General features: G+C 33.1%; 1 protein-coding gene across 16 annotated transcripts in view; it reads right to left on the minus strand.

The window, feature by feature from the left end:
• The window catches only part of LOC149533827 (phosphatidylinositol 3-kinase, root isoform-like), a 246894-nt gene that overhangs the window by 180005 nt on the left and 53975 nt on the right, over positions 1–12914 (minus strand). For all 16 annotated transcript variants that reach the window (XM_089804320.1, XM_089804314.1, XM_089804311.1 and 13 more), the window contains one exon: positions 196–374. In XM_089804320.1, coding sequence (XP_089660446.1) covers positions 196–374 — 179 coding nt within the window. The remainder of the gene's footprint in view (positions 1–195; positions 375–12914) is intronic.

The following is a 12914-nucleotide window of genomic DNA, read 5'->3' on the forward strand; positions in this document are numbered from 1 at the left end:
TAGTAGCTTATGTGCATCAGATGATTTTATAAGGTACTTATTATTTAAACATAGATTCAAGCTGGCCATATTTTGTTATCATATAATTCCATCCATATGAATCTTTCCAAATATCATTTATTAAAACATATGTAAATACAAAAAGAAAACTCAGTCATTATAAAACATCCAGAACAATATGCTGCAGAGTCTTACTTCCTCTCATCAGAACTAGGTTTCAATTCGCGGTCGATTACACCCCTTGTTAAACTCCTAGCCAGCTTCAATTGCTTATTTTCACAAGGGTTTGTCCGTCCCAGTTCAGGATCCCATACATGAACTAGCTCATTTGATGAAGATATTGGAGATGGCAAGTTATAATTTGCTCCTAGTTCCTATGTAAATTCAGTGCATGTGTTAACACATGAACTCAGAGTTCAGACAAGCAACTTGAAAATACTAAATACTGATAGAAATAGGAAAAAATAAAACACTACAAAATCAAATAAATACATTTGAACATGACAAGGCACATATGCATGTGTTAGCGTATGTCTGTATGTATGTATAAACTTTGAACAGACAACAAAGCATTTGCAAATAATAACAGATATTTGGTAAAAAGTTAATAATAAAGATATACAACTAAAAAACAGTTATCTCCAAACAAACATCTAAACTAGCAATAATCCATTAAGGAGAAAACCACCAGATTCTGAGCATACAACTGAAAAACCATACCGATAAAGAACACTGTAATCAAGGTTTATTTCCAAAAAAAAAAAGTCTGAGCTGTAGCAAACATAGATTCTACCCAATCAAAGCTGATAAAACTATCACAAGAGTATCATAAACCAGTAAGACATTGTTCTACATAGCAAGTACGATTATGATAGTGGTGTCACTGATGTATCAAGGCCTCCAAATGTTCCCATCTCGTACTAATTATTTTCAAGGAAGCTAAGTCTGCATATTTATCTTCAAGATCTACCAGGCTACCAGCAATGGCTTCAAAATAAGAAGTTGTGCAAGTCTTACATAACATACCTCAAGCAAGCTTGTTTCTGGGATCATATCAAAGGGACCTATCAACAGCAAAAGAGAAAATGAGCAGCCACATCTCTCTGTTGTACTGCATCATTAATCAGCAATGTAAATTCATGTCTCTTACTAAGATAAGTTCACTTAATGAAGTCAAATGCTTGCCAGTTTTTTTTATTTGGCTATTAGATACCCATATCAAATGCTTGTGCAATCAATTTCAGACTCTTCAGCCAACTTTGACCGTATTGGAAAGCCTCATCATTTGGACTAGGCTGTCTCAGTAACCCAAGTATCTATTTTGAGTTCCCAAAGCACCCGAACCTTGATTGTATAGCACCCATACTAGATTCCTTCTAGTTGAGGTCACATAACTCAAAATTGACAAGACAGTGTATAATAAAATCCCTGTCAATCAACCAACAATGAGCAAAAGTTCCACAAACTTGACAACACAAACTATCCAATTTTTCAAAAAAGAAAAAAATGTAATAAATTTCCCACATCAAGTCTGCTCTACCCATGAAGCATTTAATGTAAATACTTAACATTCAAATCCGTATCAAAACTTAAAATCAACACTTTTCATAGTTTATAACTTAAAAGTGTAAAACCTAAACTAGAACTCAGCTCAGCTGTTGTAGCTCCCAAAAACTATGTTATTGGATCAGCAAGAAAACCTTGCATTTCTGAGTATGATTAACCTTGGGAATGGAATCATATTTGATTTAACTGTAAAATTGGGCAAGGCTCCAATTTGAGCAGTCAAAATCGTGTATAAATGGTGAAGGGCATATCCAAGCAACTCTAAGGTGGTTTTGGCAATTTCAAATAAACTCCAAAACAATTCCAACATATAAGTAACAGAAAAAACTAAAAATGGGGGGCCAATGGTCATTTAAAAGTTTCAATGCATTTATGACAAGTCATAGTCAGGAATAAATAAGTAACAACAGACGAGCTGAGGCGAACAACACTTTCAACTCAAAAATTCTGATGAAATTGTAAACCATTAGATGTTTTCTGCTCTAGGCGAATATTCTCAACTCAGTATCATATGACATGTTTCATTTCAAAGCTCAGCAGAAGATGATTTAGCTATATCATGTTTTGTTCTACCCCTCTATTGGCAACATGGCTTAAAATATTGATTAGTTTTAACATATCTATGCTTTAAACTTGTTCTCAGCTCATAATTATTTTACATATTAAAGCCAAAATACAAAGCTTTTATTGTGATGGTATGAAAATTAAGGTATAGTAATTCAGTAATTTACTACTACTTGTCACGAAAGAAGGTGCAAAAATTATGCCAGTTGCAAATTTATATTAAATTTATCATAAATTTTACAAAAAGTTTATAGTTGCTAAAACCAATAGGACCAAGCTTATACTGCGGCTTTTTTCCTTCCTTCCTTCCTACTCAGGCATGCAAAATCTTGAACCCGCGACCACCCACCTGCAAGTCCCAATTCTCCGCCTCCTTTCCCCCCATCAGATTTAACAAATCCATGGAGTTTGCAAGGCAATGAAAAGAATCTGAAACAAAAAATAGTAAAGCAGCTTTATCCAAATCCCCACAACGAGCAATTGAGTCGCGCTACTGAGCGATCCATTGGCCACTGTGCGCTGGTAAAAGGAAATTTAATTATTTAAGAGAAATGGAAAAATCAGTAATTAGAATAACAGCTTTTACTGAGTTTACTAACTATAACAATTTTTATTGTTTTATTAATAATTTAAAAGAAACAGTAAAATTACCCACTACCATGATAATCATTAATTAAAATTAAAAATGCGCATTATTCATATTAGAGTTAACAGTATCCTCTTTATGTCATGTCATCTGTCACTCTAAATTAAAAAGCCAACTACACAAATTTAATAATTTGGGCTGAACCTGACATTTTTGTACCTGCAACAAGGAATGTCAATAACTGTTTAAAATGGTCAAGCTTTTTCTAACCTGTCGGAATTCTTTAATGATCCAGTGAGCAATTCCCTAGGCTAAAACTTTAAAAAATAAACTACCTTTAACTTATTGTTTATTTTCATATAGACGGTAAGATTTGTATATTGTACTATGGATGTATAGTAGAGATATAAATACTATCGATGTAAGTTGTGTTTTGATATAATACGTAATCACCTAAGTTGCCAGTTCGGATTCTGGTTCGTATGCAGGTTCAACATTCTGGTTCGATATTCGCTCAATTTTTTTTGGGCTAGGTTTGGGTTCATTTTGTGTTCATAAATACAATTTTTTATTTTTATTTTAAATATATATATATATATATATGTAAAAATTGTCCGTACAAATTGTTTATACATGTGAATATAGTATGCATTAAGTAATAAAGATTAATTAGATTCTTGTTAATTGTGGAGTAGCATCAATGGTCGACAAGAACAGCAATCCCATTTTGAGAAGCCCATTTGGGAATTCTACAGGACCGTTCAATTATGGATCAGGGCACATTGATCCAGTGCCGGCATTAAACCCACGGCTCTTTTATGACTACAATGTGAAAGACATGATAAAATTCCAGTGCAACAATTGAGCCACACCAGCTTAGCTTAAAAACTTGACGAGCTATGCCACAAGATGTGTTCTAAACCCACCTCTTGCATATAACTTGAACTACCCATCCATAGGAGTGCCAAACCTCAATGGACAAGTAATAGTTATCAGAACTCTCACAAGCCATACAGCGGAATACTCTATTTACAAAGCAGTTGCAGTTGTGGGAGAAAAAACGTTAGTGGTTGTAAGGAAAAAAATCTCAAACGTCTGCACAACAACGTTGATGAGTTGCACAATAACGTTGATGTTGATGAGATGTGAGAAGAAAATGTCATGTGTGCATGAGCGAAAGAAAAGCCCCTGTGAGTAGAAGGAAATTGTTGCGTGTGTGTGATCTTAAGAAAAACCAAAGTAATGAGAATCGGAATCGGATAATTGTGAATCGGCCATGAATCGGAATCGAATCGGCTACGAATCGACAAATTAAAAAACCCTTGAAATTTACTAAGTAACTTATTTCATAAATCCTTTATCGCTGATTCGATTTACTGATTCACAAAAAATCGTTTGGCTTGAATCGAATCGCCGAATCACGTGAATCACGTAAATCACCACGATTCTTGAAAATATGAGAAAAACCCACGTAAAGTTAAACCGTTAAAAATAATTTTTAAAAACATTAATAATAAAAGTTATTAACGAAAAATCATTCACGAAATTCGTTTGAAATTTGCCAGAATTCATTTTGGGTGTCCGTTGACTACTCAACATTTGCTACAGAAGATTACAAATTCGAATAACCGAATTTATTAGGAAAAATGCAATTTTGGAGCTGACTTCGAATCGAATATGAATGTCTAGCGAATGGACTTGCGATTTCGTTGCTAGAAGGTCAAATATGGTAACTTAGATAATCACAGATAGCATGCTATTAAAATAGTTTTTTGATAGCCCCTTCAAGAGATGGAATGAAATCCACACAAGGCAATCCCAGGATCTCTAGTGCCAATTATATCATAAGGAACGAGTCGAGATTCCTCATATAGGCTCTTAGTCAGTGGCTTCAATTAATCTAATAATGAAACGAAATTTGAAGCATTATATGACAGGCTAAAGTTGTGTTTGGAGAAAAAGATTGCTACTGTGAACATTGAGGATGACTCCATAATATACATCAATGCGTGAAATAGAGGGTCTTAAATTGGAAAGTTGAAATCTGTTGGCTAATATTTTTTTGTAGTTTGGACAAAAGTTTTATAAAATCCACATTAATGGATGTTTTATGACCATGCCTATTGTTGGTTCCCAAAATCGCCGATTGGAAATCCAAGAGCTTGTCACTTCTCTAATAGAATCTCTCAATCAATACTAGCCAACAAACAAGAATCACCTTGATTCCCCTGCACTTCGGGTTCTGCTACACCTAGGCGGGTAGACCTTCACCTCAAATGTTGACTACCTGGTTCAAGGCTTTTCTATAGCGAATTTAAGCTTGGTGATTTCTTCAGTTAGCAGAGTCTTTGAACTCGATTAATATAAAACTGAATATTGAGTGTTTGGATTGAATAAATTGTATAAGGTTTTAACAATGGATTTGAGGTTTCTAGGAAGTTATAGATTTTCTGACTTCAAATATAAATCCAACACTTCAATGATAAAAAGACCAGTGCTTTAGCTTATTCAGGCAACAAAGTCAACTACAATGAAGATTATAACATACAACTTTATAATGTTCTATGCACATAAACTATAAACAGTTTAATGATCAAGACGTGACGGATCAAATATATATACGTAATTCTAAACTAGTCCAAAGTGCGCTTTAACTCCCAAGGTCGGGGAGACAAACTAGACACAGATTCGGGAACAATTAAATATTTCACAATATCTGTGATGATTGAGTTTAAAATGCCATAGATGACCTCGTCCACTTATTTGACATAAATTGTTTATGGAATTTTATAAATAATTATAAAGGACAAATCAACTATAGTTCAAATCTCCATGCCTTTAATAAAACTAAACAAAGGACATTTTATTTTATTATTAAAATAAAATATTTGAATTTACATCATAAAGTCATATTTAAGCTCCTTATCGCTTTGTACAAATGTTCTTCTTCTTCTTATAAAATGCTTGTTGGATGTCCAATATTTCTTGTTTTTTTCCAATGCCACCTATTTATACATTGGTAAAAGGGTGGATGCAACTTTTCAAATGAACAGTCATTTCCTTTGCAAAACTAAATGGCACCTTTTGATTTAACCAACTATTGGTTTGGATGCATTTTACTTATGAATTATCTTTATTAATCTTAGTAAATGTTCTTATTATTATGGTTACCTTGCAATGTTTATTTTGACCTTATACTATTGTCTTAATAATAAATGGTTTCTCTATGTGAAAATCCTTGATAGCATCCATGAATGACATGGATTCGAATGCCTCTGAAAGCAGCCGCCTTCCCATATTTCTTGTTTAGTTTTGAGCGAATTCCATTTACAAATGTGAATTCCAAATTTAATTTCTTCAATGATAGCCTATTAGCGATCCAACGCGTCTATGATTTGGAAACATCATTGAATCCCACCATTCATATCTCAGAAAAGCATTCAAATAACCGAGTCCAAGGATCCCATGATGCGCAGAGAACTTTCTTTGCTTCACTCACTAACCATGACCAGATTCAACGTTGGTGGCAAAAAAGGAATACAAGAAAAGTTTTGGAAATCTTCCATGCATACTTCAGAGGGCAGCGTCTTCATTTATCTAAGCATCATGGACAATATTTTAATTTATGTATTTCAACGTACTTAACACAAACTTGTATCTATGCTGCCAAGAAGTATTCGAACACCATTAACCTTTACTGAGAACTTGCCAAGGCTCATGTTTGCCATCACTGTATTCTCCAGAATTGTTGTTGAAATATACTCCACCCATGAACTGCTAGCCTATTACAATAGTGCATGTCTAAGACTTACAATTGAAGGCATGGAGGAAATCATGATCGATACTCTTCAATAGTTCCTCAACACTACCAAAATATCCTTGTTTTCTTCCTGTTTGAATCCCTTACTCTGACTTTCTATAGTGCGAACAATCTTTTTCCATGGGATTTTGATTTGAAGAAAGCTTTCTGGTGCCATCGTGTATCAACGCATGCCGTAATTGCAATATTTCTTAAAATATTTTCAGCCTAATTAATTCAAATAATGGTGTTGCTTATCACATATCGGCAATTCCAATTCCACGGTATCCTTCGATGGTGATTTAACAAAATTCAATGTATCCTTCATCTTGTTCAAATTATGTGATGTATTGATCTGTTGAACGTTGGACTTTAACTTGCCATTTTCTAGCATTGAAATAAAGTGTGTGACTTATGACGGAAGCTTGGAGATGGATTGGCTTTATTTGTCTTGACCAAATATATTCTGAATTTCTTAAAATATCAGGCACTACATTTGATCCCCAATAAACAAATCCTCAGGTACAATCTTCTGAGACTGCCATGGAGCAATCTCTTCCTTTGCAAGTACAAGAACATTTGCTTGTATAGACATATCTTCTATTGCCGGCTTTGGAGTAGAATGGAAATGAGAAAGCACATCCAACCTTCACACATAACTTCTTAAAAAAAAGAGTTGCTGCATATGAGCAATGTTAACTTCATTATATTCACTTATCTATAATATTTAAGAAACTTAAGAAGCCAGTCTTGTTTGCCCAGTTCAATTAAATTGTTTAGAAAAACTTGATAGCTTGGAGAGAATAGAACTAATACTTCCATCTCTAGCCTTTGATGGTCTATAGTGTAGTTCATTCTATACATAAAACTTCAACAGCTTTTGATAGCTCACTCAAACATCCACAATGCTCCCTTCTTCATACAATTTGATTCGTTATAATCATCAAAATTCTTGTGCAAAAATGGAGCCTCTAAATTAGAGCTCCATCACCTACACAGCATAAAGTTCCAACAAGAAGTCAATTGGTTCTCACAACCACAGATTGGAAATCTAAGAACTTTGCCAATTCTCCAATAGGATTATCGAATCAATTTTGGCCAACGAACAAGAATAAGCTTGATTCCCTTGCACTTTAGGCTTCGCCACACCTAGGAGAGTATACCTTCACCTTAAGCCCCGATTGCTTGGTTCAATGGTTTTTCTATAGTGAATTTAGACTTTATAAATTCTTTAGGTTGGCAAAATCTTAGAACTCCATCAAAATTGTATAAATGCTTTGGTATGTTTGAATGTTTATATAACAACTGAGTTGATGCTTGTAAGGAGGGAATACAAAGATTACTGACTTCAATTTTAAACCTAATAGTTATACATCAATGATTGAAAAGACTAGTGCCTTTGCTTATTCGAGCAACAAAGTCAACCACAATGAAGATTATTACATAAGACTTTATGAAACAATATTTGTTTAAAATATCATCAATCACTCCTGAGCTCTATAAAAGATAATTCTTATATGCAACTCTATATTAGTCCAAAAGAGTCTTATCTTCTTCAATGGAAGTCCAATTAGACAGAGACAAGGAAACACCTATTTATTTCACAATATCCCTAACTGTCGAATAAAGAATGCCAAAAAATCCAATGCAAAAAAAACATAGTTGGAATAATTCAATAGTCTTCTTACTGTTCGTAAAGGACGAATCTTAATCATAATTTTAATCTCTCTGCTTTGAGTAAACATGAACAAAAGGGCTTTTTATTTATTATTGAAATATAATATATTCATTTATATTAAAGTCATTCTTTAATATTTTACAATTCCTCCTTACACGTAAATATATCTCCTTTTTTGTTTCTCTTCCGAATATATGTCGTGTTGCTTCTCTTTTTTTGCAAATAAAAATAATTCATATTTATACCCCACTTATTTGAGGATATGACTTTTCAAAGTCAAAAGTCAGATTATTTAGAAATAAATAATAGCACCTTTTCAACTTCCTTAACTTTTAATTAACTTATACCCTCAGAGCAAAAATAGTATTATTAATACTTTTATTGCCATCACTTTATAATTCTTTTTGCAATGAGAATTTCCGTCGCACAAACTTGCCTTTCTATATCACACTACTACTAGCGGATTTCTCAAAATCTCCACTAAAACCCCTTATGCGTCATGTCGCTTGGGCCTCATAGTTGCTCACGTGGATGGGCTGTTCCTTCTTGCCACATCTTGTCATGGGACTCCGATTCATGATGAAAAGTTATATGCACAAGAAAATCTTGTTGACACCTGTTGTCCTGCATTTTGTCACCACAAAATGTAGGTAACAGTACGAAACTTTTTTAAACTAGTTTCGTATTTCTCTACGTTGAATTTGTTATTCAATTGACTAATGTTGATTGATCAATAAACTCTAATTCACGTAGCAAATTCTTTTAATGAAGGCTTTCGTCAAGACTTTTTCCTTTTTTTGTTTGTCGAACCTATGCTTGATTTTTGAGGTCTTCATCATTTTTTATTTTTAAATCAAATATTGTAGCAAATATTACTTATTAAATGATATGTACATTATATTTCTAACATAATAATGTGAATATTATTTATGTCCCATTTAAGTGATATTTCATCAAAATTAAAATTGACATGTGCTTAATTTACCACTTAAGTTGTGTAACATGCTTACATGCAAAATATGCAATCACCTCCAAAAGGTGCGATTTTGATGAAGAATGCATGTAATTGCAACAAAAACATGCAAACACATCAAAAAGTTGAGATGTATGTGTCATCTGCATTTGCGCTTAAAAGGTGCATTTTTGCCTTTGGATTGCAAATGCAAGTTACTAAAACATGTCTTCGAATCTAAAAGGTGTGTTTTGGCCAATGTGACATGTATATGCATCTCTTAAATCCGCTTTTAAGCAAAAAGCATATTTTTATTTTAAAACATGCATTTGCACACAAAAGGTGTGTTTTGACTAAAGAAATCTCATTGCATGTTTTAATATATGCAATCACCTCTAAAAGGTGTGTTTTGGTCTTGGGTGCATGTTGTAATATATGTAATCACGTCCAAAAGGTGTGTTTTGCTTTCAAACATATGAATTTGCCCTTCTAAAACCCATTTTTTGAGATTGAAGGCAAAATTTCATGCATTTGGCCTCCAAGAACACATTTTTGATGATTTTGCTTGGTTTCTTTTATGAAATGTCTTCAAATCTTCTCCTCTAGGGATGTTTTTGCAAATCCACATATTCTCATGCTAAAAATGTTCAATCTCCTTGCAAAAAAACGTTATTTTTCATGCCCTTTTAGACCCACGTTTTTGAGAAAACATTCATTTTTGGAGGATTTTTAATCATGTTTTGGGGCAAAGAAGAGGCATTTTGGAGTTTTCTTGCATATCCTTGCTATTGGAAAGCACGTTTTTACATTTCATTGCAAAATCGATTCATCTTGGGGCAGATTTGAAACAAGTTTTTCTCCAAAAACGCCTATTTTGATTGCATTTATTAAAAACGTTGGAATTGGGAAGCATTTTAGGGCACATTTTTGGCATTGTGCATTGAAAACGCCTCATTGGGTGCTCATTCGAATTCCTCTTTGCAAAGTTGAAGAAATCCAAGTTTGTTTGAGAATTTTTCAACATTGGAGTTTCTATCTCCTTCATTTTTGGCACACAATCATCATGTAAGTGGACATTTTCCTTCTTGTTAATTAATTCATGCTTATCTTGCTGATTTTGTGCATGTTTTAAACACGATGTCACATTTGTTAATTTTGATGCCATGGAAAGTGCATTTTTACTTTTAAAATGATGAAATGGTTCATTTTCATATTTTTAGTTTTTTCCTAAACTCCAAATTCGAATTTGCATGTTGAAGTAGCTTGCTTGTTGACATGTTTGAGTCTTTTGCCAAAGGTCCACTTCTCTTCTGTATTTGTGTTTTGCTTGTTTGCTTTTCGGTTTTTTTTCATTATGAAGAAGTTGCAAGTTTTTTCCCAAGAACTTGAACACATTTCATTTCATTCCACCTCCTATTTCATGCAAGAGCATCATTTCATTCCATTTCCCTCTTTCCATGTCACAACACTTCACATCTCATTCTTCACATACGATTACATGTATTTCCATCCATCATCCGCATGTACATGTAATCTTATTTTCCATTTCCATTCTCACTCATCTCACTTTCTGCATCCAATCGCATGTTATGATTACATGAAAAGTCTTTTACATGTAATTGCATCTCTAAAATCTGTTTTTGACTAAAAGTCACTATAAAGGTCAAAAAATGTCATGTGTATGTTTTCCTATGTACTTTGGCTTTACCCTTTCTCAAAGACGTCTATAAAGCTTACTTCGCTTCAAGGCACATTGCATTCATTCCTTCCATATGCATTTACACCTCCATGAGAAAAATACATGTCATTCCACTTCCTTTGTCATTACACATTTCATCTCATCCTTCATACACACTTAAATGTAAACTCGTTCTCCTTCCACATTAGCATGTCATCTCACTTTGCATTCCTCAATACATGTTGCATATACATATAATCCACTTTTCGTGTGATGACATCTTGAAAGCCCAAGTCACATTTTAAAAGTCAAAAGTCTTCATTCACACACATTCCCATGTGTTCCAACTTCATGTCTTAAAATATATCCATCTCCTTCCATTCTCACTTCATGGTTTCTCTTTCCACCTACCATTTTCATCATCTGCATATGTATGATGTCTCTTTTTGAGATCATCTCATCGGGTCCTTGAAGTATCTAATCCTATGTCACACGGTTCAGCGAATTTCATGAATGAAATTCGAAATCCTACGAATTTTTAAAAACCCCAAAAAATTTGTTTTCATTCGCCATAAATTCGTACGGAAATTTTGGGTTAGGTTTTTTTATTCAAAATATATTTCAGAAAATGTTCTCAATTGTGTATTTTTCGGATTAAAAAGGAATCGCAAGGTTCATTGTGGAAATCCTTTATGCTACAGTCAAAGATGCAACTCACCAGGAAAATTGGCCATGTCTTCTTTGATTCGATAAGTAATAGCTAACTTTCAAGCTCCAATCGCTACAAACTAGTCGCTGCAACAACTCAATCTGCTATTAGTGGCTTTGGTTCTATGATTGCCCCTTATGCAAATAATACTACCCGATAGAGGCTTAAAAGTTGTTCTTTTTTCAACAATATTGAACACTGGTACACCCATCTCTGCGTATGTGGCTTCTGCTCCTATTCCGTCAGTTTTCGACTTCAAATGTGGTGGACGCACCTTAATTTTAAATTAGATTTTTTGTAGAGTTTAATTTTTAGGGTTGTATTATAAAAATATGTAAGAGGACATTTTTATTTTATGTTTATAATGATATAAAATAAAATTTTATTTATTTTGTATTAATGTTCAATATAAATATTTCATTATTAAATTTTAATATTTTGTTATTTTTCTATATATTAGTAATATATGAAATTAACAAAATTTGAATTAAAATAAAAATAATAATCTAGTCAACTTATAAATATTTTAAAATTTGTTTAGTTTATTTAATTTTAAAATCAAATTTACTTTAGTAGTTTTAATTTATTCAAAATTATGCTTAATTTTAAATATACTTTTAATACATATTTGTGATTGCAATTTCTTGTGTGCTTTGTGGTTTATATTTATATTCTTGTCTACATTTAATGATTTCTAATCTATTTAGCTATATTAAATTATTTGATAATTTAGTAGATATATTACTTATATTTTAAAATAAATAAATTATACAAAGGCGAATTTAATGAATTTTTTTCAAACTTTTTACTTTGTCGAACTTCACCCGAATTTTATAGTTCCCGAATTCGAACTCGAACTCGAACCTTATGACTTAGATCTAATCCATACTCAAACCTTTGTTCCTTATCAAGAATCAACCTTTTATAGCAATATCCTCTGATGATGTGTTCACATTTTGGAATTTTTGTGTTGCAGCACAAGCACAAGAGATGCCCTCACCGTCAAAATCTAAGGGCAAAATGAAATACCAGTTGGAGAAAGAGTTGGCTCATGTAACTCAATCTCATGTCACATTCATTCTTGACAATGTGTTAGATACAAAGATTGGACATGTAGACATGATTGATTTCCTGCGAAGAGTAGAAGCTCCTGTTGGTCATGAAATGAAACGTATTAAGAGAAGTCATATTCACTTGGTGCCTACGTTTCCCATGGTTGCCAGGGAACCAAAATTTGTTCTTGGATGCGCGAAGTGTTTCAGTCCAAAGTCAAAGTCGATCAAAGATGTTGATGGTAACATTATTATTAGCCTTCATCTAGAAGTTATTGAGCAGATTTTCACAATGCCGCAGAGTGCAGAATGCATAGATCTGACCAAAGA

The sequence above is a fragment of the Cupressus sempervirens genome, chromosome 10 (genome assembly GCF_028749045.1).
Source record: "Cupressus sempervirens isolate cs-2001-9-10 chromosome 10, ASM2874904v1, whole genome shotgun sequence".
In the NCBI taxonomy this organism is placed as follows: domain Eukaryota; kingdom Viridiplantae; phylum Streptophyta; class Pinopsida; order Cupressales; family Cupressaceae; genus Cupressus; species Cupressus sempervirens.